The 27,422-nt window shown below is 34.5% G+C and overlaps 1 protein-coding gene across 1 annotated transcript; it reads right to left on the bottom strand.

The window, feature by feature from the left end:
* Positions 1-2,334: 2,334 nt before the first annotated feature.
* rnf207a (ring finger protein 207a) lies at positions 2,335-27,203 on the bottom strand. Its single transcript, XM_073826215.1, has 17 exons — positions 26,833-27,203; positions 20,562-20,688; positions 20,323-20,467; positions 19,675-19,756; positions 19,519-19,594; positions 17,668-17,793; positions 17,381-17,427; positions 16,872-16,944; positions 16,697-16,765; positions 13,005-13,073; positions 12,826-12,932; positions 6,653-6,818; positions 6,319-6,504; positions 6,180-6,231; positions 5,963-6,080; positions 3,842-3,922; positions 2,335-3,753 (listed from the first exon to the last, which is right to left on the bottom strand). Exons 1-17 carry the CDS (start codon positions 27,021-27,023, stop codon positions 3,588-3,590), a joined length of 1,881 nt encoding a protein of 626 aa, XP_073682316.1. The 5' UTR covers positions 27,024-27,203; the 3' UTR covers positions 2,335-3,587.
* Between the last annotated feature and the right edge of the window lie 219 nt (positions 27,204-27,422).

The raw sequence follows: 27,422 nt of genomic DNA on the forward strand, positions 1-27,422 counted from the left end.
TAATTAGGAAATATTTGACTGTGGTATTGTTCTTACTTCAATGCAGCGATATTGTTGCGACTTTGGACCACAAAATCTGCAAGTAGCACATTATTTGTATATTTGTAGCAATAGCCAACAATAATGTTTTGTCTGGTCATAATTATCTATATTTCTTTCATGCCAAAAATCATTAGGATATCAAGTAAAGATCATATTCCATGAAGATATTTTGTAAATTACCTACCATAAATATATCAAAACTTAATTTTTGATGAGTAATATGCATTGCTTAGGACTTTATTCAGACTTTAAAGGCGATTTTCTCAATATTTTGATTTTTTTGCACCCTCAGATTCCAGATTTTCAAATAGTTTTATCTCAGCCAAATATTGTCCTATCCTAACAAACCATACATCAATAGAATGTTTATTTATTCAGCTTTCTCAATTGGTTTTGTGGTCCAGGGTCACATAATACTTCGATATCCCAGTAGGTTGTGACAAGTTACGTCTTTAATGACTCATTTATTCAAAAGATTCATTCCGAAATGAACCAAGTAAATATATCACTAAATGATTCACTCTCGTGAATCGCTCAAAACACAGGTAGGAAACAAATGAATCCCTAATGAGCCACACTGCTAAAAAAACAGCTAAAAGCTGGTTTTAGCTGGTCAACCAGCCTGGTTTTAGCTGGTCAGCAGGCTGGTTTTAGAGGGGTTTTGGCCACTTTCCCAGCCTGGCCAGGCTGGTCTTAGCTGGTAAGGGTGGGAAACCACCAGCTAAAACCAGCCTGGCCAGGCTGGGAGACCAGCTAAAACCAGCTACTTCCAGCCTAAACCAGCTAAGACCAGCCAACCAGCCTAAACTGGTATTAGCTGTTTTTTTCAGCAGGGACTGATTAATTCAGGAGAGAAATGACACTGCTGTGCTTTGCTCGTAACGGTTGACACTTCGACCTTGACACAGTTTTCTTTGGTGGAGCAAAAATAGTTATTTTGGAGCGAATTATATCATTATTACATTACAGTTATTATATTAAACCTGCAGTCCGTAACTTTTGGCGTTCTAGCGGTTAATAAACAGAACTACATCATGCGTCTTGCGGAAGGACATTGTAGCCGGAGCTACTTTTCTCAGTTTATGTCTATGACGAGTCACGCAGGTACTGGACTACTCCGCAGCAATTTCTACTAGAACCAGTCTAAAATAGTCCGAATATAAAAACTTATTATACATGTACCGTAACCGTAGTGATTCAGGATAAGCCTAAAACATGGTTTGGAAAATATATTCTTGATGTACTCGCTTATTTTGTCAATTATGAACACAAAAAAGTTACATTGTTCTTGCAGCATCCAGTTTGAAAGTTACTCGTTAGAGAATCGTTTGCATCCTGTATGTAGAGTCAGAGTGAGTCAATGAACTGTGGATGTTCGTTTGGAGTGGACCAAACCGCCAGAAGGAAGAATATCACACAGTTTACAAATAACCAGGTAAGCATATTTCACCTCTTCGACCTTAGTAAAACAGTAAAAAATAACGAGGAAGAATAACTAGGCACTTTGTGTGTATTTATGAAGACCTTGAAGGGCGGTGAGGAGAGATGATATATGACTGTTGAGACAAGCAATCCTGAACTCTCGTTCATTCATCCCGCTTTCCAATATGCTGTCACCAAATGTCTGAACTTTGACAGCGTGCTCTTGAAGGTCGCAGTGACCCCATTTCTTTCACTGTATCTGAACACTGTAACAAATATTCACTTTATGTATGTATGTATATATGGAGTTATGGTTCTGTAGCTTTATTCATGCCACAAGGTTAGTCTGGTATTAGAAAGCGCTGTTCTAGTCATTGTTGGATCAAGCATAAAAGTACAGAAAAACTTGAAAGAAATCTATTAGGACGCTTTGAAAAGTCCTTGTGCAATAAAACATGTCTGCCTATAATGATTAGACAAAAGAGTAAGCCTATAGTTGTGCTATAGGTTAAATAACATAAGCAACATTGTAATTATATTGAAAACCAAGATGACAGTGAGAGAATGTTCTTCTCGTATAAAATAAGTCATTGAATAGACAAAAAATAGACATTGACAATGTCTAATTGTTTGTTTTGAAGACAGCTGCTGTCTAGCCATTTAAAGTTGAGCCAGGGACAGGTGAGATAGTTGGAAGAGATGACTTTGTTTTGTCAGTAGTCATCTGGTGTCACGGTCAAAGATCTGAAAAGTTTATAGGACCTATTGCCAAGTCTTTATTGGTGACAGCCTGCACTTTTGGTGAGTTAACTGCATTAGAAACAAACAACAGAATCATTGGACATTACATTTTTCTATTATATTCAGTACATTCATTTTTTTTACAAATGCATTCCCACATACACAACCACTGAAAAGTTTGGGGTCAGTGAGATTTTTTAACAATTTATACTTTTATTTAGCAAGTACACATTACATTTTAAAAAGATTTTTACACTGATACAAAAACAAAATATTTTAAATAAATTCTGTTATTTTAAACTTTCCATTCATCGAAGAATCCTGCAAAAAGTATCAAGTATCAGCACAACTCTTTTCAACATAGGTAGTGTATGCAAATTCAACTCCCACTAGTTGTGTCACACGTTTGACATCAAATGCCATTGGCTCTCATTTATCTCCCATTGATATTGATGTCAAACCTGGCTACTCAGTACGCATAGTTCTTATATATGATAAGATCATTGTCTTTTTTCATAAATCTCCACACTTAACTAGATGTTTATCCTTTATGTCTTTTAATGCAGTATACTCTGGGGCATTGGTCTGAAGTGCTATAATCTGATCCGATGACAGTATGTCCAGCCTTCTTTCCATTCTTACATAAAGGGAAGGTGATGACAGTCATAATCAGCAGACCCAGTATTTCACAGAAACCTAATGGCTGTAGTTCACTGAGAAACCCCGCCCTCATTTTTATATGTAGAATCTTATTGGTTGGCATTGGTATACAGATAGTCTCTACTGTTCCTTTAAATGCATAAATATTTTATGAACATCCAGCTGGTTTGAGGGATAAGCAAATCTTTGAACTTTTTAAATAGATAATTTCTTATAAGATTTTATTTTTGCTCAGAAAGGCTGTACTCACAAGAAGTATTAATTTGACATCACACATTAAAAAAAAACAAATAACATAGCAATGATTTTATCTTTTTTATTACTTTTTGTATTTTTAGATTTTAATTTTAAAATTAAATTAAACATTTTTTTTGTTATGTGCTTTTGTCATTTTTATTAGTTTTTTATTCAATATTTATATTTAGTGTTAATTATTTTTTAAGTAATTTCTTAAACAATAACTACACTGATACTTGCAAAGTACCCTCAAAAAAGTCACAATCCACTGGTCTGTGAAACATTTATGGGCCATCCGATCCAAACATTTTATACCTAAGGTGCATTTGATTTGATGCACTTAAAATGTTATTAATGTTTCATTCATGTCATTCTTATTTTACAGTCACTGTTAAGCCCCATGTTCATGTGTTGACATCTAGCACATGCTTGAAAGCACATGCCACATTTGCGGCCAGTGTTCACCACCATTCCGACATGCAGCTCTATAGTGGCAGCTCTTTGCCGCAGGAGACCTTTGAAATATTTATCTGCTTTCCTTGCCAGCAGAAGTCACTGCTCTTTAGTAGTGTCTCACCAGGCGACAGGATAAGAGAGTTGTCTGTGCCAGAGTCTCGATCGTAGACCGCTGAGCGACTCTTCTCATTGCAGCTGGTGGAAGAAATCATATGTCATTCTGTCTTATATTGTTTTAATATATGCACTTTGACCTGTGTTACAGTAACATCAAATGCATCACCTGTTTTGTTCAGTAGTCATTGCGGTGTCCTCAGATATTTTTACTACAGTGTCCATGCAGTCGTTCTCAGGATTTTGAAACCTGTGAATACAAATATCCAACTACCCGTATTAAAAGAGTAGTTCAGCCAAAAATGAAATTATGCTGACAATTTATATACCTTCAGGCCATCAAAAATGTATTTGAGTTTGTTTCTTCTTTAGAGAAATGTCATCACTAGCATTACATTACTTGCTCACCAATGACCTCAATGCATTAAATAGGTGCCTTCAGAATGACATTCTGGACAGATAAAAATATATGACTCCAGTCCATCAATTAAAGGGTTAGTTCACCCCAAAATAAAAATTATCCCATTATTTATTCATTCTCAAGGGGGTGAATAAAGGCCTCATGTAGTGAATCTATGCATTTTTGTAAGAAAAATATCCATATTTCCATATCCATATGGGGGTAGTTTGCTGTCTTTGAAGATCCCTTTCCCAGATTAGCTTTATTGTTTTGTTGCATGCCATTTGCAAGAGTTCCTGGGTTTTAATTCCATGAGGAGATCATTTCACTCCTTACAATTTAAAATATCGTACCATCTGCACTAAACCTAAACCTACCCGATAGTATGCACCAAAGCAAATGTGATGTAAAAGCGCAATTGCAATCTTTTAGCTCTTTCATTGTGAGTCGTGATTTTCATGGGGTTTGTACCCAAGGATTCTGCATCCTAAATTCTGTGCCGGCTGAGCTACTGAGCAAGCCTGTTATGTCCGGAAAGCAAAACATGGAGCTGTATTCATAACTGCATGGAAATGATTACAAGTGCTCACTGTTTTACCACCTCTAGTGTTTGTTTATGTTGGAAACTGCAGTCACATGTACTTATTGGTACATATTTCATGCCGTACTAATAAGAAAAAAAAGTTCCAACAGGTATGTTTTTGTCATGAGATCAGGTAGGCTTTTGCAGTCCATAATCTATTAAAATGTTTCCTCTTGTAAAAAAAGTTGTCCTCTCACATCAAAATTTACAGACATATTTGTTTAGACCTGTTTTTTTACTTGTAAACTGTGCCTAATCTGTGTATATTTCTCTCCTAATTCAGACAAGAAGACTTTTTCACTGGAGAAAGCAACATTATGGATGGATATTTTGGCTGGAAGCAATTAACAGTTTGAAGTTACAAACGGACTGTCATTCTGACGGCACCCATTCAACTGCAGTGGATCCATTGGTGTGTTAGTGAAGTAATGCTAACTTTTGGATGGCCTGAGGGTGAGTACATTTTCAGCAAAGGGATAGTTCACCCAAAAATGCAATAAAGAATGAAAAATTACTTCGTAATTTACTCACCCTCAAATACTCAAGGTGTATATGACTTTTCTCTTTTTAGATTAATACAATCAAGTTATCTTAAAAAAATTCTGTTTTTTTCCAAGCTTTATAATAGCAGTGAATGGCTGTTGAGATTTCAAAGTCCAATAAAGTGTGTCCATCCATCATAAGAAGTGCTTCACACAGCTCTTTAGAATGGCAGTGAATGGCTGTTGAGATTTTGAAGTCCAATAAAGTGTGTCCATCCATCATAAGAAGTGCTTCACACAGCTCTTTAGAATGGCAGTGAATGGCTGTTGAGATTTTGAAGTCCAATAAAGTGTGTCCATCCATCATAAGAAGTGCTTCACACAGCTCTTTAGAATGGCAGTGAATGGCTGTTGAGATTTTGAAGTCCAATAAAGTGTGTCCATCCATCATAAGAAGTGCTTCACACAGCTCTTTAGAATGGCAGTGAATGGCTGTTGAGATTTTGAAGTCCAATAAAGTGTGTCCATCCATCATAAGAAGTGCTTCACACAGCTCTTTAGAATGGCTGTTGAGATTTTGAAGTCCAATAAAGTCATAAAAAGGTTAATAAAGGCCTTCTAAAGCGAATCAATGCATTTGTGTAAGATTTTTTAATATTACTCCGATTGTATTGATCAGAAAGAAGAAAGTAATATACACCTATGATGGCTTGATGATGAGTAAATCATGAGGTTGTTTTTATTTTTAGGTGAACTATCCCTTTAAACAAATGGAAATTAAGAATATAATATATGGGCATTTCAATAATAAAATAGCAAAACTACCTGGGTTCCAGACGCTCTTTTACTTTCGCTATGGATAAGATGTAGGGTCCGATTTGTCGTGCGATGGTTGTCAAGTAGGAGTTTTCTTGCTTTAGCTGCAGAAGGTCATGGAGCTGTGCTGTAATTAGTAAACAAATTAGTTCACTAATTAGTGGAAGGAAACAGCTTAAGATGCATGGTAAAATGAGCCCTGAGGCAGCTTGTTGTTTTTCCTCACCTTCGTAGATCTCTTGCTCATCGGTTACTCTCTGAAAGGTCACATCCCATATCTAGAAACACATCCAGAATATGCTAAGGTGCTGCTGTGTTTTAAAAGAATATTTTTTTTTTGCAGCTGAATTATAATTTAGCCTCACCTCCTCAAATACTGCCCTCTGGGTCTGCACGGCAGAGTACTGAGACGCAATCTGTTCATCAATGAGTAGAGAACTTTCCAGGATCTCATCCATAGTGTCTGTGTTGATGAGAGAGTGATGTTTTGTCAGGTCTCTGTGCATCTCCTGAACCTCGTCCTTCAGCCTCTGGACCTCTGTCTGAAGAATCTGGCATATGAAAAATGCATGGAAATAATAAAATAATTCACATAAACACAACAGTGTTTTATGAGACCCAAAACTGAAAAACAAAACAAAACATTGTTTAGAGTATACATGTGTGGAATATTTAGATATAATAAAAAGCCATTCTCACCCTGTAGCTCTTTTCGAAATTGCGGCAGTGCTCTGTGAAGGGTGACTCTCTGCCCTCAGCCAGCAGCACCTTGGTGCAAATGTTTCGGTGAAAGGTGGGCCTGCGGCCAAAAGGCATATCTCTGAGAGAAGGGGACGGGCACGTCATAGACAGAGGAGGGGACAGTCTGTGGTGGGATAAGAGAGAGAGAGAAGTATGACAATGCTTTATTCAAAAAAACTCCCCAAAAGAAATATTAATTATTTAACTTATGCTCTCATTATTCTATTTTATCACATGTAGATTGGTGGGTTTTCAGAGTCAGAATAGTTTTTTAAATTCCACATAGTCCGGACATTGGACAGATGTTAAGTTAAAGAAAAAGCAAGCACAAATTCAAATCTTCAAATAGGCATTTAACAACACAAATTTAATATCCATTTTGTTATTTACAATTACAATAAACAGGTAAAAGCATATCAAACAAAACAACATCTATTTTATTTTGTAATTTTAGTTTATTTTAACCAAAATCACATTGTTGTATTTAATACATAAACATCTAATGCAATATTTAGTAGTATTTTGAATTATTATTTTTTTACCTAATAGTTACAATTTCTTTTAATCTTTACTTAAAATAAATGAAAACTAAAATAGTTTTAATGAACAATATTAACACTTATTTAAAAAAGATGAATGTTATAAATGCAAATCTACAAATAGGCATTCAACAACACAAATTTAATAACAATTAAAAAAAATAAGTAAAAGCACATCAAACAAATTGAATTAAAATTTAAAAAAAGTAATTTAGTTTAATTTTTAATTTAATTTATTTGTACCAAAATCACACTGTTTAAAATATTTATTAAATAAAAATCTAATGTATTGTTTTAGTGTCAGTAATATAGTATTATATTATTTAGTATTATTTTGAAATAAGTTTTGTTTTTTAAATTGTTTTGTGTGTTTTAGTAATTTGATGTGCTTTTGTCATTTTATTAGTTTTTATATTTCTGTTTAGCTTTATTTAATACTTCAACTTCAACATTTATTTCAGTTAGTCAGTTAGTTCAGTTCTACACCTTTAACTTTTATGTTTTGTTGTTTTACCTAATAGTTAATTTTTTTTTTTTATTTCAAATAAACAAAAAACGATTTTAATAGTTTATAATAGATTATTTTATAGTACCAACACTGATAAAATGTTCCACATATGAAGCAGCGCAATAAAAGATGTAGAAATGATGTAAAACAAAACAAAAAAATCATAATATTACAATATTTACTGTTTTTGGTCAAACCATTCTTGGGTAGGCTATAAAAAAATCTATATTTTTTCATATTTGATATATATTGAAAAAAACATGTTTTTTGATATTTTATTACACTTTCTGATGTTAAAATTTAATTTTAATAATTTTATAATTAATACTTGTTAAAATGGCAAGTTAATTGTTTGGTTATTGCAAGTTAAAATTAGGCCTGAGAATAGATAATAATTAAAAAAAAGAATAATATATATATATATTTTTAAATTTCTGATCAGCTTTAATTTAGTACTTCAACATCAACATTTATTTTAGTTAGTCAAGACAACATTTCGAGTTTTATGTTTTAACTTTTTTTAACCTAACAGTTATCATTTCTTTTCTTTTTATTTAAAATAAACAAAAATACTTTTTAATAGTTTTAGTTAAAAATATCAATTTTAATCTAAAAATTAAAATGTTCTACGTCTGAATCAGAGCGATAACAGATTATGTAACAACCATCAAAACAGACATTCAGACTTAGTTTGAATAAAATTGAACGGCTATTCTGTTTGCTTATCACCTTTTCAGAGCTTCATGACTATTGACAGTCCCTACAATTAACAGTGCACAGAAATTCACCATTCCCTCCTCTGCATCCACAAACCTCTGTTTGAAATTCCTGAGATTCAGGAACAGGAATTAAAAGCTTAACAGTAAGAAGCTGATAATGAAGCAAACGTCAAAAAAAGAGAGTTACCTTAGTGTAAAAGCTCCTTTAATCTCTCTATCCTAGTTACACGGACCGTGTTGCTACAAGTCCCAAGAGTGAGTCTGGACACTGTATGTTCTCCGAGGCTAAGTGACAAGTGTCCCACCCCCGAACTTTTACCAATTTAAAATGCTGGCACCAGCGGTGACATCAGCAGCATAGGAACAAAGTGCTCACCTTTGTGTGAGCTCTGTGCCACGAGGAGAATCTGAGACACTTCTCTGAAATTCTGTTAAAAATAGTGAGAGAAGCCTGACCTCCGTACTATCCTGTCTGTTGGCACGGGGGCAGATGGAGGAGGAGGTTTGGTGGAGGGCTTCGCAAACCTGAGACCGGTACGGATGATTGATGTGGAAAGTTGTCACAGGGACTTGCGTCAATGGACTCTCTATGGAGAGATGGAGGCTGCTGTGGCGGAATGGCTGTATTCATTCTGATCTCTTATCACCTTGGCCATTCCGTGCGGATGCATTGAGGCTGTAATCCCGAGTCTTTTGTGAAAACGTGCGGAGCAGATGGGGTGGCGTGGCAATGAAAATTCAATATGGAAACTTTTAATCATGGCAATGGGATAACAGGATTAGGGCTGATATTTTGCAAAGGCTCCATCAAATGTTTGAACACTTAAGTCAGACCTAAAAATGTATGACAGTGCATTGCATAACAAAATATCAAATGGATGCATTGCACTGATCAAAAGGAACAAGAAAATACATTTGTAATGTTACAATTTTTTTATGAACTTCCTATTCATCAAACAATAAAAAAAAGAAAAAGTTTTCATAAAAATATTAAGAAGAAAATTCTAATAATACCAAATCAGCATATTAGAATGATTTCTATCTATTTTATTTCTTTCTTTCTGATTTCTATGATAATCTGACACTGAAGACTAGAATAATGGCCATTCTAGGAAAAAATAGCATTTTAAAATATATTAAAACAGCTATTTAAAAAAAGTTTTCATACCATTGGAATATTTTACTGTCAAAGCATTCTTGAGTATAAGAGAAAAAGCTATATATAAATATTTTTTCATATTTCTTCATATATATATAAAAAAAATATTTTTATATATATGGTCAAAGCATTCTTGGCCATAAGAGAAAAAAGTCTATATTTTTTTCATATTTCCTCATACACACACACACACACACACACACACACACACACACACACACACACACACACACACACACACACACACATATATATATATACATATATATTTTTGTTTTTACTTATTTTCAATATATTAGTTAACTTAAAATAAACATTTTTAATATATTTTTTCATATTTCTTTATATGATAGATAGATAGATAGATAGATAGATAGATAGATAGATAGATAGATAGATAGATAGATAGATAGATAGATAGATAGATAGATATATGAAAAATATTAAAGCTATATTTTTTCAAATATATGGTCAAAGCTTTTTTGGGTATAAGAGAAAAAATGTGTGTTTCATATTTCTTTATATATATGTTTTTTAATATATGAAGAAATATGAAAAAATAAATATTTATTTGCATGTAATTATTTTAGATATATTTAATATATTAAGGTTTTTTATAAACATTATACAATTTTTATATGCTTTCATATGATTCAACCATTTTTGAGTATAAGAGGAAAAAAAAGTTTTTTCATACTTGAAAAAAAAGTATTGGTATGTATTTAGTTGATATATATTTAATATACATTTGAAATATATTACTTTTTTTTATAAACATACAATTGTTATATATTTTTTCATATATATGGTCAAAGCATTCTTGGGTATAAGATTTTTTTTTCTTTCCTATATGAAGAAATTTCAAACAAAAAATCTATTAATGCCAGCAGTTAGCTGAAGTTAGGTCTGAGAAGAGATCATAATTTGTTTGCAGATGACACATGGATTGATTTTTTTGTTATGTAATGCAATTACTTAAATACTAATTTCCAGATACTTTTTGGGTCTGTTGTATAACTAAATGCACTATGGCATACTAGACAAACTCGAAACTGATTTCAAAAGCTAGAACTGCACAGCTAACATTCATCAGCTCTGAAAATAGCTGCTACATTATGCAGATAGATGGGATATTAAGCAGATTCTCACAACACAAGTCCTCTCCTCCAGTTTCTTGGAAAAGTGCTTGTACAAACTCTATATAGTTCACTCCCTAGCAACTCGAACACAAATCAGAATTCAACGAGATCTGAGGTGGATTCAGAGAACAGGAATTTAGGATTGTAAGCTCTGTTCATATAGGTTTGCACTGATACCAGCACACGTACACTTCTGCTGCACTAATCTTCATCTCTGCAAGCTAAAGAGCCAAACTGATTTGGAAACAGTACTTATATACAGCTGTATTATGAATAAAGCTCTGAAGCGGTCCAGTCAGTGGCATAACTCTCTGAGCCCTTCTCCCAGAATGAGAGCTTTCCAGGAAGTCTGGCTCCCGTGTCCCTGTGCCTCATGTTATCACCTCAGCTCCTGGCACCTCATAGACACAGAACTAACTCTGGCTATAACAGGACAGTTGCCACCTGGTGCTTGTCAGGGAGGGTTACATAAATGTTTCTCTGTTTGGGAGCTTAATAACCCCCTGAGTAAGCACCAGAGTAATTCCAGTGTCTCCTTCCTGTTGAGTCATTAAACAGAATTCAGTCTCTGAGTATCTGAGACCCTCAACATAGCATATCAGTGCTTTATTAAAAATGATAAATATAAACACTGCCGCTCAAAAGTTTGGGATTAGTACAATTTTAATGCTTTTTATAGGAGCCCACCAAGGATGTGTTTATTTGATTTAAAATAGTGGTTTTCTATTTTAATATACTTTAAAATATAATTTATTTCTGTGGTGCAAAGCTGAATTTTCAGCATCATTACTCCAGTATTCAGTGTCAGATGATCCTTAAGAAATCATTCTAATATGCTGATTTATTATGAATGCTGGAAACAGTTGTGCTGCCTTCATTTTTTTGGAACCTGTGATGCTTTTTTCAGGACTCTTTGATAAATAACATGTTAAAAGAACAGCATTTATTTAAAATAGAACATTTTTAAAAAAAAATTAACTGTTTTTTTTACTTTTTTAACAATAATCACCTCAAGTTTGGGATTAGTACAATTTTAATGCTTTTTATAGGAGCCCACCAAGGATGTGTTTATTTGATTTAAAATAGTGGTTTTCTATTTTAATATACTTTAAAATATAATTTATTTCTGTGGTGCAAAGCTGAATTTTCAGCATCATTACTCCAGTATTCAGTGTCAGATGATCCTTAAGAAATCATTCTAATATGCTGATTTATTATGAATGCTGGAAACAGTTGTGCTGCCTTCATTTTTTTGGAACCTGTGATGCTTTTTTCAGGACTCTTTGATAAATAACATGTTAAAAGAACAGCATTTATTTAAAATAGAACATTTTAAAAAAAAAATTAACTGTTTTTTTTACTTTTTTAACAATAATCACCTCAAGTTTGGGATTAGTATTTTTTATCTTTCTTTCTCTCTTTGAAAGAAATTAATACTCTATTCAGCAAGAATGTGTTAAATTGATAAAAAGTGATAGCAAAGACTTATATTTTCAGAAAAGATTTCTATTTTGAATAAATGTTGTTTATTGTTATCTGTATTATCATTAATTCATTACAAAAATGTTGTGCAGTTTAGATTTTCACAATATGACTGTGCTAGTAGGGCTGGACGATATGGCAAAAATTTATATCACGATATATTTCTTAATTTCGGTCGATACGATATAATTCCGATATTGATATGGACAATATTAAAAAGCCTAAGGAAAAAACTGCCGAGGACACACACAAAAAAAATGCAAATGTATATCGAAATATCGGAAATGGGTTTAAAAATCGTATCACCGTTATTGAAAAAAATTCTATCGCGATATATATTGATATCGAATTATTGTCCAGCCCCTTATAAATATCTCAACATTTGATTATAAAACCAGGATCAGATACTATATTCACATGTTCTTTAATATAACCAACATAAATTCATGTATTTTTCAAAAACATTTGAGCAAAGTAAGCAACACGGTCAAGTACAAGGCCAAACAAACAGAGGTAGAATAACAGCACTGCCCTATAATATTTCTTGCATAATACTATGAATGATGTAACAGATAAACTGCTCACCTGTTACTCAAGGCAATTCCTGCAGTTACAGAGCCATGCCTCCGCTGGCCCAACATTAAAAGAGGCTCCAGACAGTGGGCAAACTCAGCATGGTAGTCTGTGTTTATCTGTAGGTTTGACATATCTTAATTGGTGTCAGAGATTTGCACAAAGGATGGTATGTTTGGTTGTGAACTCACCTTAGTACTCTGGACAGGACGAAGCTTGTGAGGGAGCTTAACAATGCTACACAGTCTGTCCATTAACTGCTGTTAGGGGTCATAGGACATCAAATAAAATCTGTCAAATATTCAAGACCATTTCCACCACTGAATAATTTTTTTTAAAAAAGGTAATTATGACATTTTATTCTACAATTTTATCCCGCAATTGCGAGTTATAAAGTCAGAATTGTGATATATAAACTCGCAATTCTGAGAAATAAAGTCATATAAAGTCATATAAACATTCAGATTTTTTAAATTGGAATTGCATTTTTATATCTCGCATTTGTGAGTTACAGTATGTCACAAAACTGAGTACACCCCCCTAATTTAGCAACCATTTTAGTATATGTGACCCTGGACCACAAAACCAGTCTTAAGTCGCTGGGGTATATTTGTAGCAATAGCCAAAAATACATTGTATGGGTCAAAATTATTGATTTTTCTTTTATGTCAAAAATCATTAGGAAATTAAGTAAAGATCATGTTCCATGAAGATTTTTTGTAAAATTCCTACTGTAAACCTATCAAAATGTAATTTTTGATTAGTAATATGCATTGTTAAGAACTTAATTTGGACAACTTTAAAGGTGATTTTCTCAGTATTTAGATTTTTTGCACCCTTAGATTTCAGATTTTCAAATAGATGTATCTCGGCCAAATATTGTCCTATCCTAACAAACCATACATCAATAGAAAGCTTATTTATTGAGCTTTCATATGATGTATATATCTCAGTTTTGTAAAATTTAACCTTATGACTGGTTTTGTGGTCCAGGGTCACATATCTCTCTCAAGGGACAATACTATAGAAATGAAACTTGGATATATTTTAGAGTAGTCAATGTGCAGCTTGTATAGCAGTATAGATTTATTGTTCCCTGAAAATTACTCAACATACAGCCATTATTGTCAAAATAGCTGACAACAAAAGTGAGTACTAAAGTGAAAACTAAGTGAACTTGTCCAAAGTGTCAATATATTGTGTTAGCACCATTGTTATCTGGAACTCTTAATCATCCTGGGCATGGAATTGACCAGAGCTGCACAGGTTGTTTCTGGGATCCTCTTCCACTCCTCACAGAGCTGCTGGACGTTAGACACATGGTGCTTGTCTGGAGACATACTTGGCCACCCCATCACCTTCAGCTTCCTCAGCAAGGCAGTTGTCATCTTGGTGGTGTGTTTGGGATTGTTATCATGTTGGAAAACTGCTGTTTGGCTTAGTTTCTGGACGGAAGGCATCATGTTCTGTTTTTAGAATGTACACTACATAATGGAATCTATGTTTCCCTCAATGAACTGCAGCTCCCCAGTACCAGCAGCACTCATGCAGCCCCAGACCATGATGCTACCACCACCATATTGACTGTAGGCAAGACACAATTTTCTTGGTACTCCTCACCAGGGCATCGCCACACACCATCGGAACCAAACTTGTTTATCTTAGTCTCAACAGACCACAGGACATGGTTCCAGTAATTCAGCAAACTGGTTGTCTTCAGCAAACTGTTTGCGGGCTTTCTTGTGAGCCAGCTTCTGATGAGGCTTCCTTCTGGGACAATGCCTATGCAAACCAACTTGTTGCGGTGTGCAGCATATGGTCTGAGCACTGACAAGCTGACCTTCTACTTCAGCAACCTTTAAAGCAATTCTGGCAGCACTCATGTGTCTTTTTTTGAAGCCAGGTTCTGCACCTGACACACAGAACGAGTGCTCAACTTCATTGATCGACCCTTGCAAGGCTTGTAAACCCTTGTAAACCTCTGTATGACCCTGACCATTGGAGTGTAACTCGGTTTCAGGGTGTTACTGAACCTCTAATAGCCTTGGCCATCTTTGTGGAGCACAACAATTCTAATTCTCAAATCCTCATAGAGTTCTTTGCCTTTGAAATGCCATGTTAAACATCCAGTGGTCAGTATGAGAGAATTGTGCTTAAAGCACCTAATTTTAACTGCTCTAATACAAGATACACAACTTTATATGGTCCTGTCAAGCAGACAAAAACATAAAAATAATAGGACATGTGGCTTTGCATGGTTAAATAACATACTGCTGTCATCACTTGGGGTGTACTCACTTTTGTTGCCAGCTATTTTAACAATAATGGCTGTATGTTGAGTAATTTTCAGAGGACAGTAAATCTATACTGCTATACAAGCTGCACATCAACTACTCTAAAATATATCCAAGTTTCATTTCTATAGTATTGTCCCTTAAGAAGATTACATACATATAGATACATATATATGGTTGCTGAAATGTGTGGGGTGTACTCACTTTTGTGAGATACTGTAAGTCAGATTTGTGAGATATAAACTTGTAATTCTGAGAACATATCATTTTTTTTGGACTTTATATATCCCACTTTAGAGAAAAAAAAGTAAGAATTGTGAGGAAAAAAGGCCAGAATTTTACATTTATATCTCGAAATTCTGACTTTAAAACTCGCAATTGCAAGCTTATATCACGCAATTCTGAGAAAAAAGTCAAAATTGTGACTGACTTTATAACTTGCAATTGCATTTAAAGAGTGCAATTATGAGAAATGTACATTTATATCATGCAATTTTGACTTTATAACTCACAACTTCTTAGAAAAAAAGTCAGAATTGTAAGATTGTATCTGACAATTCTAACTTAATATCTCTCAACTGCGAGTTTATATCATGCATTTCCGAGAAAATGTCAAAATTGTGAGTTTATATCTTGCAATATTTACTTTATAACTCATAATTGCAAGTTTATATCTCCCAATTCTAAGAAAAAATACAGACTTTATAACTCGCAATTGCAAGTTTATATCATGCAATTCTTACTTTATAACCCGCAATTGCGAGATTATATTCCACAATTTAGAGAAAAAAGTCAGAATTGTAAGACAAAAAGTCGCATGAATTTTTTTTATTCAGTGGCGGAAACGGGGTTTGGAATGATTACATTTTTTAAATGTTTTTGACAGTTTATTTTAATTTTGCATTTATTTGATCAAAAATACAGTAAAACAGTAATATAGTGAAATATTATTACAGTTTAAAATAATAAAAAATATTAAGAAATTAATTTACAACATTGAATGTGATGTGATTAAATCCTGTGATTGCAAAACTGAAATCAGAAGTCATTCAGAAATAATTCTTGTTAATTTGGTATTCAATTATTATTAATTACTGGTAACCAATGATTAATAATGATTAATGGTTCTTAATTTTAGCATTGTTTAAAAACGGTTTTTGTTGCTTATTATTTTTGTGGAAACAGTGATGCATTTTTTTTAGGATTCCGGAATTAATAGAATGTTTAAATGAACAATATAATTTTTAAAAAATTATTTTTTTTGTGGAAAAAATGTCTTTACTGTTACTTTTGAACAATTAACCTTATCCTTGCTGAAAAAAAAAAAGATAATAAGAAATGTTTATTGATTGGCAAATCTGCATACTAGAATGATTTCTGAAGGATCATGTGACACTGAAGACTGGAGTAATGACAGCTGAAAATTAGATAGAAAACAGTTAAAATCATAATAATATTTAACAATATTAGTTTCACTGTATTTTTGATCAATTAAATGCAGCCTTTGTGAGCATTTTAAAGGCATTAATTGCAAATGTTACTTATTCCAAACTTTTAACAGCTAGTGTATTTAAAAAAGATCTACTTACATATCCCATATCTAAGAACTCGTACTTATTGGCTGAGCTGAGAAAAGCAGAGCAGATGACCAGGTGCACCTGAGAACAGAGATAAGATATAAAGTCACAAAGTTTGGGAATGACAAGAAGGTGATTATATGATGACATAATCATTATTTTTGAATAAACTATCTTCTTAAAGCACCTCAAGAGTGGGCAGGAGGGTGGCCAAGTGAGAAAGTTGTTCCTTTAGTACCTTCTCCTTCTCTACATGTTGACTGCCATAAAAAAAAAAAAAATAATAATAATGATAAAAATCATATTAGTAGCCAATAGGCCGATGTATACACAATGCATAAACTTTACGTACAAAATACACTATATTTTCCCAACCATCCATATTTTAACATTTCGTCCTTTGTTTGCTCTTGCGTGCCCCCAATACAAAAACCCACACACACATACACGCAGAGTCCTAGATTGCAGCCTGACATAAATAGCTTAATTCCTGGAAGACATCAAGCCAGCTTCCAGGCAATGATGGGAAGGGGACGGAAAAAAAAATTCTCAACAAATAACAGGACTCATGAAACGCAACCCAAGCAACGGCTGTTCCAACACAGACCATCTCACCACAACCCTGCGCTCTGCCAGAGCCCTGTGGGTAACGGATAGACAATTTAGACTTACCGGATCTGTTTGGACAATATTTACCTTTCAGCAGCTTTTAAGAGGGCCTTTTTCCTCTCTGCGAGCTTTTCCTTGGAAGAAAAGAATGGATTTTACTTTTAGACTGTTTTATCCTCAACATGCTCATCCTCAACAATTTTCAGTGATGCTTTGAGCACATGTTTAACCTGTTTAACGTAAATTACATTATCCTTAAATTATGTGGTTTGGACAACACATGATATATGTCTAAGAATTCTTCATCTCTTACAGAGCTGCTTATTATTCTGGTCTGTGGTCTCAGTGCGCCCCCTTCTGGAGTGTTACCTCACCTGCATATTGTGGAATAGAGTACAGATAGCAGTTTCCTCCTCCTCTGCGCTTGTCCGCACTTCACCCAGCATGGCCTTCAGCAGTACGATGGCCTCTCGCGCTGACGTCTGGAGCTCCTTCACCGCCTACATGGCAAAACAGGTTAGTACAAAATGCAGCCACTTGTCGGCCCTCCACAGTGGGGTTCAGTTTTACTCTTCAACCCAGATGTTGCTCATACATTCCAGCAGCTTCTAGAACTTTATAGTCATCTCTTTTCAAAATTTGACAATCATTGTATTCTTCAGTATACACATAATAATTTGTACTGATATTTCACATAAAAGACGTTTATATTAAGTCCACAAGAGAAAAAACAATTAAATAATTTTGTCTGCTGGGAAACATGTAAGTATCTTCTGTAGCATCTGAAGGGCAGTATTAAATGAAAAAATATATATATACATTTAGGCAAAATAAGAAAAATTTACATTCTGTTCAAAAGTTTTCACCCCCTGGCCCTTAATGCTTGTGGTTCCTTCTGAAGCATCAATGAGCATTTGAACCTTCTTTAATAGTTGCATATGAGTCTCTCAGTTGTCCTCAGTGTGAAAGGATCTCAAAATCATATAGTTGTTGTTGAAAATGGTTCAAGTACACAAAAATGCTGAAAAACTAAAGAATTTGTGGGACCTGAAGGATTTTTCTGAAGAACAGCGGGTAGTTCAACTGTTCAGGACAAACATGACTCGTGTAAAAAACTAGCAGTAAAAACAACAACAACACAGCTTTGGATCATTCAGGTAACAACACTGTATTAAGAATCAAGTGTATGTAAACTGTTAAACTATTTTCAACTATTATTTTCTCTTGTGGACTACATGTAAATATCTTTCATGTGAAATATTCAGGTCAGTACTAAATAAAAAATAACATGCATTTTGTATGATGCCTCTTATTTTTATGAAATAATTAACATTTTGCTGATTCTGCAAGGTGTATATGAACTTTTGACTTCAACTGTACACTATTATTTGTAATGCTTTTGTAATGTTCTTATAAATAGATTTATTTGTTTAAAAATACAGTAAAATTAGAAATAGTGTAAAATATTATTACAGTTTTAAATATATTTTTTATTTTAATATATTCTAAAATGTAATATGTTAACCTGGACCACAAAACCAGTCATAAGGGTCAGTATTTGGGAATTGAGATGTATACATCATAATAAATGAATAAATAAGCTTTCCATTGATGTATGGTTTGTTAGGATAGGACAATATTTGGTCGAGATACACTTATTTGAAAATCTGGAATCTGAGGGTGCAAAAAAATCAAAATACTGAGAAAATCGCCTTTAAAAATTGTGCAAATAAAGTTCTTGGGAATGCATATTACTAATCAAAAATTAAGTTTTGATATATTTACAATAGGGAATGTACAAAATATCTTCATAGAACTTGATCTTTACTTAATAATGATTTTTGGCATAAAAGAAAAATCTATAATTTTGACCCATGCAATGTATTTTTGGCTATTGCTACAAATATACCAGTGCTACCTAAGACTGGTTTTGTGGTCCAGGGTCACATATATTCCTGTGATGGCAAAGCTAAATTTTCAGCAGCCATTACTCCAGTCTTTCTGACACCAAACAGTGTACATTATTTATAATGTAATATTCACTGCAAAATGTGTACTTTTTTCTATAAAGTAGAGTTTATATGACACGCACGCACACACACACACACACACACACACACACACACACACACACACACACACACACACACACACACACACACACACACACACACACACACACACACTTCTGAAACTGTTTCTTCTAACTCTTTTTACTTACTTACCAGAACAGCTTGATCCAGTATTTCACATCCCTGCCCATATGCAGTCTCGATGTCAATGCAGTTGGTGCGATTCTCGCTATATCACAAAGTTAAATATTTGTCACATTCGTTTAATTTGAAATTTGATCTTTTATTATTCAAACTGAAAAGTCTTACATTTGCATGTCTCTGAAACACTTGATGCACAGCATGGACTTCTTCTCTGTTGAAAACATGATGTACAACTCTTCATGGAGCGCTGATGTAAAAACGCAAAACATCAGAGGAAACATGTATTTACTTCACACACGTTGATGATATATGCATTTCTAAGGGATAGTTCACCTAAAAATGAAAATTCTGTCATTATTTCTCACCCTCATGTCGTTCCAAACCCCTAAGACCTTCGTCCATCTTCGGAACACAAATTAGGATTTTTTTGATGAAATCCGAGAGCTTTCTGACCCTGCATAGACAGCAGTGCAACTGACACATTATTGTTGAATAAAGACTTTTTTTTGTGCACAGAAGGTATTCTCATAACTTCATGAAATTACGGTTGTTTCACTGATGTCACATGGACTATTTTAACAATGTCCTACTACCTTTTTGGGCCTTGAACTTGGTAGTTGCATTGGTAGTCTATGCAGGGTCTGAAAGCTCTCGGATTTAATCAAAAATATAATAATGTCTTGGTCTTACGGTTTGGAATGACATAAGGGTGAAAGGTTAGAATTTTCATTTTTGGGTGAACTATCTTTTTAATTGAGTGTTAGATGGCAAAAGTAATCTACATGTATTAGGATGATGATGGAATAAACTCACAGCACTTGCGGTGGCCCTCTTTGGTGCGTTTGGCCAGTGACACAATTTCATGCTGGGAAAACATCCTGGCGCTGTGTGTGAGTTCTCTGCACTCTCCACACAGTGGCTGGCTGCAGGTGTTACAGTAATACATCGGCCCAGCATACTGTGTACACATGCACATACAGTCAAAGAGATTACTATTGCTGTTACTGCTGATGCCTATAAATAAATGAAGTGCATGTATGGTGTTCAGGCACCTGTGCTTTGCATTCCACATCACAGTTAGCACACTGTGCCACACTGTCTGTCGAATTATCCACCAGGAACCCAAGCAAACGGTCCTCTGGGGGAAGTTCATTTGTCCCCATCAGGACTGAGGGGTATCTGCAAGAAACATAAATTCATATTTAGTAAATACGCTTAACATTTTTAACAATTTGACCATTTATTTAAATCTAATTTATACATATATGTGACCCTGAACCACAAAACCAGTCTTAAGTCGCTGGGGTATATTTGTAGCAATAGCCAAAAATACATTGCATGGGTCAAAATTTTTGATTTTTCTTTTATGCCAAAAATAATTAAGAAATTAAGTAAAGTTCATGTTCCATGAAGATTTTTTGTCAAATTCCTACTGTAAACATATCAAAATGTAATTTTTGATTTGTAATATGCATTGTTAAGAACCTAATTTGGACAACTTTAAAGGTGATTTTCTCAGTCTTTTTGATTTTTTTGCATCCTCAGATTTCTGATTTCAAATAGATGTATCTCAGCCAAATATTGTCCTATCCTAACAAACCATACATCAACAGAAAGCTTATTTATTGAGCTTTCATATGATGTATAAATCTCAGTTTTGTCAAATTTAACCTTATGACTGGTTTTGTGGTCCAGGGTCACATATAGGTACAGTTGAGGTCTAAAGTTTACATACAGAATCTACAAAATGTTAATTATTTGATCTAAATAAGAGGGGTTATACTAAATGCATGTTGTTTTTTTATTTAGTACTGACCTGAATAAGATATTTCACAAGCAAAATGTTTACATATAGTCCACAAGAGAAAATAATTGAATTCAGGGTTCCTACGGGTCCTTGAAATCCTTGAAAATTTGTGCATCTGAAAAAATTATTTCAAAGCCATGGAAAGTTTTTGAAAATAATCATACATAGTTACAGGTCCTTGAATGTGCTTGAAATTATTTTGTGCGGAAGAAGTTTTCTGAAAAAAAAAAATTTTTTTTATTGTTTCCTGCTGTTTCGCCAACATTTCATAGCCTGTGCATACTAGCTTGCTTAATTTATATGCATTTACAACAAATAGAATATCAGATCTCTGTCATATGGACAAAAATAAATGCAAAAAAAACCAAAAAAAAAACTGTTTCACACATGAAAACTGTAACAATTTATTTTACAAGGTAACACAATGTAACCTTGCTCTCACTTGATGTGCTGATGTGTCCCCACATTAAATTCTTGAATTTAAGGGTATTAGACGTGGAAAGTTTTTGAAAGGTCATTGAATTTGAAGTTAACCAAGGTTTGGGAACCCTGTGAATTTATAAAAATAACCTTGTTCAAAAGTTTACATACTCTTAATTCTCAATACTGTGCTGTGTTTTTTGTTTAGTGATAGTTGTTCAGAGTCCCTTGCTTGTTCTAAACTACCCACAGTTTTTAGAAAAAATTAGCAAATTACCCCAAGAGCGCAGCGACGACTCATCCAAGAGGTCACAAAAGACCCCACAACAACATCTAAAGAACTGCAGGCCTCTCTTGCCTCAGTTAAGGTCAGTGTTCATGACTCCACCATAAGAAAGAGACTGGGCAAAAATGGCCTGCATGGCAGAGTTCCAAGACGAAAACCGCTGCTGAGCAAAAAGAACATAAAGGCTCGTCTCAGTTTTGCCAGAACACATCTTGATGATCCCCAAGACTTTTGGGAAAATACTCTGTGGACTGACGAGACAAAAGTTGAACTTTTTGGAAGGTGTGTGTCCCATTACATCTGGTGTAAAAGTAACACAAATTTCAGAAAAAGAACATCATACCAACAGTAAAATACGGTGGTGGTAGTGTGATGGTCTGGGGCTGTTTTGCTGCTTCTAGACCTGGAAGACTTGCTGTGATAAATGGAACCATGAATTCTGCTGTCTACCAAAAAATCCTGAAGGACAATGTCCGGCCATCTGTTTGTGACCTCAAGCTGAAGCGAACTTGGGTTCTGCAGCAGGACAATGATCCAAAACGCACCAGCAAATCCACCTCTAAATGGCTGAAGAAAAACAAAATGAAGACTTTGGAGTGGCCTAGTCAAAGTCCTGACCTGAATCCTATCGAGATGCTGTGGCATGACCTTAAAAAGGTGGTTCATGCTCGAAAACCCTCCAATGTGGCTGAATTACAACAATTCTGCCAAGATGAGTGGGCCAAAATTCCTGCACAGCGCTGTAACAGACTCATTGCAAGTTATCGCAAACACTTGATTGTAGTTGTTGCTGCTAAGGGTGGGCCAACCAGTTATTAAGTTTAGGGGGCAAACACTTTTTCACACAGGGCCCTTCATAATAAAAAACTGCATGTTGTGTTTACTTGTGTTATCTTTGATTAATATTTAAAGGTTGTATCAGCGATTTCTAGCCTAAAACATAAAGTGTCAATTTCAGCTGACCTTTCTTCACGATCCGCTCGCTGCTTGCCCCATAAATTGTCTTTGAAAAAACCGCGTCTCTCTGGTCAGCCTAGGGTCCGAGATATGCCAAAAAAACAATTGGCGCTATCAACTATTCCACAGATAAACAAACAGTGTTCCAACCAATCAGCTTCAGGGGTTTGGTGTTGTGGACTTTCCTACTGGTGCAGGGATGTGAGGGAGGCGGAGCAAAAGTCCACAACACCAAACCCCTGACGCTGATTGGTTGGAACACTGTTTGTTTATCTGTGGAAAGGTTGGTAGTGCCGATTGTTTTTTTGGCATATCTCGGACCCTAGGCTGACCAGAGAGACGCGTTTTTTTCACAGACAATTTATGGGGCAGGCAGCGAGCGGATCGTGATGAAAGGTCAGCTGAATTTGACACTTTATGTTTCAGGCTAGAAATCGCTGATACAACCTTTAAATTTGTTTGATGATCTGAAACATTAAAGTGTGACAAACGTGCAAAAAAATAGAAAATCAGGAAGGGGGCCAACACTTTTTCACACCACTGTATATAAATGTGTTCAGTGTTTTCTCAGACATTTGGACCCTACTGTATGACACACTAACACAAGTATGCATCCTGTCCCTCTGTCCATTTACAAATTTATCTCGTTTTCATTATAATCATCTTTTCTGTGCCAGTAATAGCTTCAAAGTGGTGGATTCCTAGATTACATTGCATGAGGGAGTGTGTGGTGCTGCGAAGTACAAAAGCTTCATTATCTGCAACTCTAAGTGGCAAAGTGAGATCCCACACTCACACTAAACTGAAAGAATACACCACCACACTCGCATACAAACAAACAGCCTACCATATAATAGAATCTAGACAATAAAAAAGTTCTACACTTTGGAAAAGCACACTGCAGCATTTCTATTGTGTTAGGATGTGGTAATGGACTGCAGTGCTGAATGAAGCACTACTTTTACCCACTGAACCACACACTGCTGGCACCATTACGCTGGTCTCGTAAAGCCAGGCTACTTAGATGCCACAAATGCAAGTTTGCAGTGAGCAACAATGGATAAATATAGCAGGGAAAAAGCTTTGCTGCTGTATCATTAGACACTATGTGCTCAAAACATGGCTAGAATTACAACAAGCTACAAAACATAGTGTTTTATCTACAGCAGTTGGATCGGCAGACATAATTAAGACCTAAACAGTGGGAAATGATTCAGAGAGTATCCTAAGTTTACACTCTTAAGTGGTCAGTAAATATGTTTTTCTTAGTTGATGCTGATCTCTACATACACTATTGTAAAAAGAAAAAGAGTATTCGATGAGGACAATATTAAGCAATAGTAATATTAAACAATTATTAAGCAGCACAACTGTCATAAACATTGATAATAATTAAACTACTTTTTAAGTATCAAATCATAAGTTACATTTGAAAATATGTAATTATTTATATATACACTACCAGTCAAAAGTTTTTGAACAGTAAGATTTTTTGTTTTTTTAATCCAAAGTACAGCAAAAACAGTAAAATTTTTAAAATATTTTTACTATATAAAATAACTGTTTTCTATTTTAACATGTAATTTATTCCTGTGATTTCAAAGCTGAATTTTTAGCATCATTACTCCAGTCACATGATCCTTCAGAAATCATTTTAATATTCTGATTTGCTGCTCAAGAACATTTATTATTATTGTTATGTTGAAAACAGCTGAGTAGAATTTTTTAAGGTTTCTTTGATGAATAGAAAGTTCAGAAGAACAGCATTACACTGAAATAGAAATCTTTTGTAACATTGTAAATGTCTTTATTATCAACATTAGCCAAAGTTCTATCATTATCATATAGCATTAATTTCTATAATTTCTTTCCAAAAAAAAAAAAGCTTTTGAATGGTATAGTGTATAATGTCACAAAAGCTTTTTATTATAGATAAATGCTGATCTTTGGATCTTTATATTCATCAAAATTTGAAAAAAAAAAAAAGCCCTTAACTGTTGTAAATAGTTGTAATATTGGCATAATACAAAGAATTTTGGATCATGTGACACTGAAGACTGGAGTAATGATGCTGAAAATTTAGATTTGATCACAGGAATAAATTACATTTAGAAAGCAGTTATTTTGAATAATAAAAATATTTCAGAATTTTACTGTTTTAGCTTCTATAGGAAAATAACGAGAAGAATAACAATAAATGGTAAAACTGTTTGCACTACAAACCAGTGTGTTCATAAGAAGGATAATACATTAAAATAAAACACACTAATTTGCAATATCAATCAGCAAAACAAGCTGTTTTGACTTGTATGAGACCAAAAGCCAGACCCATAAAACTGACGTTGCCTGCAACTAAGGGTGAAAAATAAGGTGGATAAAACTTTTAAATGTACTGACCAACTGCTGGTAGATTTTGGAACTCAACTAGTTATCCAAAATTTCCAAAATTGTCTGATTATTTGCCCTGATCCACATATCATCTATTGCTCATTAGTTGCATTACTAGTCTTCTGATTTTCCCTGTACATTGTAAAGAAGCACAAAAAATAGCAGATCTCTGAGTCACTTTTAAACAAGATGAAATAGGTCAGCACCAGATTGTGTGTAATTGCTGTAAGCTGTGGGATCAATGCACTGTGAACCTTTGCCAAGATGCTTGTTTTTGTCAAATGACAATGCTGTGATGTGATCGGAGAGCCTGCCATGTGGAGTGCTTCTTATGGTGCTAAAATCAGAACACTGGGGTCGTTCTGCAGCTGTCCTTAAGCCAACTGTCCTGCGCTGCTCTCAACAGGACCTCCTGGCCTGGAAGAATTATGTCTGTTTGTTGCATGTACCATGAGTTTGTGCTTTAACTTAATTCAATACAATAAAGGCTTTTTTATCAGCATGGTTCCATAAGGAACATCTTGGAACATCTCCATTGCACATAACGTTCTTTATTAACGTTAACTTATTTTACCTGTAAGATCGTGCACAGCCATTTGTAAATTTAATGGGTCTGGCTTTCGGTCTCATCTGCATCCAGCTATTTTGAGCTGTACAAAACAGCTCTTTTTTTTTGCTTGATATTGCAAATTCCTGCCTTACCATATTATTTAATGTATTGTCTTAATTTTGAACACACTGGTTTGTAGTGCAAACAGTTTTACTGTTTCCTGCACAATGTTATTCATCTCATTGCTTCCCTATAGTGGCTAATAAACTGGAAGTCTAGCCTATAGGCTTACTTCCTTGTTAAAGTATAAAGTGGCTAGTGAGGAAAAAGTTCTAAGAATTGTTAACAAAAAGGTTCCTTGGGAAACCCAGAGTGAAGACCAAGAAATGATCAATGAAAAAGATGAATTGAAAAGGCTGAAATGCATCAAACAATGAGGAGAACATATGTTAGTCATCAAACCCTTGGACAACTCTTCAAAACGGAAGACTTGACAGTCATGTATACAAAACTGTAATGGTTGGGTTGTACGAAGAAAGATTACAGGCATCCAGGTTTGGCATAAAATCAGTTTGGAATTAACCCAACATCCAGCTTGAAGAAAACTAGAACAAGTGGAGACCCAAATGTAAACCATTATGGAGCAACTTGGCTTCAGTCTGCAGTGGCTGGTTCTGATTGAGCGCTTCTGTCATGATTTCCATTTCCTCACCCCTAAAATCCTAGAGGTAAAGGCTCCTGTAGTGTACTGAGATCTCAAGAAGGCAGCTTCTACATTATCTTATTTAACTTTGAGTAGTGCTTTTTTTTTTTTTTCACATGGCGCAAATGTGAACATATGTCGCTTTAATTGGTCAAACATAATGCACCAGTATGGGTTTCATTTATCACCCCATATGTGATTTTTGTACTTACCCACAGAGGGGGCAATTGAGGCGATTGTCATTGGTCCTGCCACGCAGACAACTGGCACAGAAGATGTGGTAGCAGTCCAGAAGACATGGTTGGCGGAATTGCTCATGACACAGGTGACAGACGAGAGGATGGAGGCTGGCATAGTCTGGATCAAACAGGTCATCATAAGAGACGATGATTCCTCCTGCCATCTGGAAAAAATGGCAAATACTTAGTTTTAATCCAGTGTCACTTCTGTTTTATCCATAATTAGTGCACATCCCAGTTAGCAATAATATGCTCTACACTAGCAGTCAAAAGTTTTTGAACAGTACAGAACAGAACAGTTTTTTTATGTTTTTCAAGTCTCTTCTGCTCACCAAGCCTGCATTTATTTGATCCAAAGTACAGCAAAAACTACAATTTTGAAATGTTTTTACTATTTAAATTAATTGTTTTCTATTTTAATATATTTTAAAATGAAATCTATTCCTGTGATTTCAACGCTGAATTTTTCTCCAGTTCCTCCAGAAATTATTACAATTATGTTAGTATTTTTTTTCCATAAAAGAACAGCATTTATCTGAAATAAAAATCCGCTGTAACATTAT

Source organism: Garra rufa, chromosome 20 (genome assembly GCF_049309525.1).
Source record: "Garra rufa chromosome 20, GarRuf1.0, whole genome shotgun sequence".
In the NCBI taxonomy this organism is placed as follows: domain Eukaryota; kingdom Metazoa; phylum Chordata; class Actinopteri; order Cypriniformes; family Cyprinidae; genus Garra; species Garra rufa.

Excerpts from the sequence above, each read along its gene's own strand:
- rnf207a (XM_073826215.1), bottom strand. The coding sequence starts at position 27,023 with ATGGCAGGAGGAATCATCGTCTCTTATGATGACCTGTTTGATCCAGAC. Across the intron at positions 20,468-20,561 it reads ATGTGGAATGCAAAGCACAG|TATGCTGGGCCGATGTATTA; the intron begins GTGCCTGAACAC and ends ATGTGTACACAG. Across the intron at positions 6,081-6,179 it reads TGAGCAAGAGATCTACGAAG|CACAGCTCCATGACCTTCTG; the intron begins GTGAGGAAAAAC and ends TACTAATTACAG.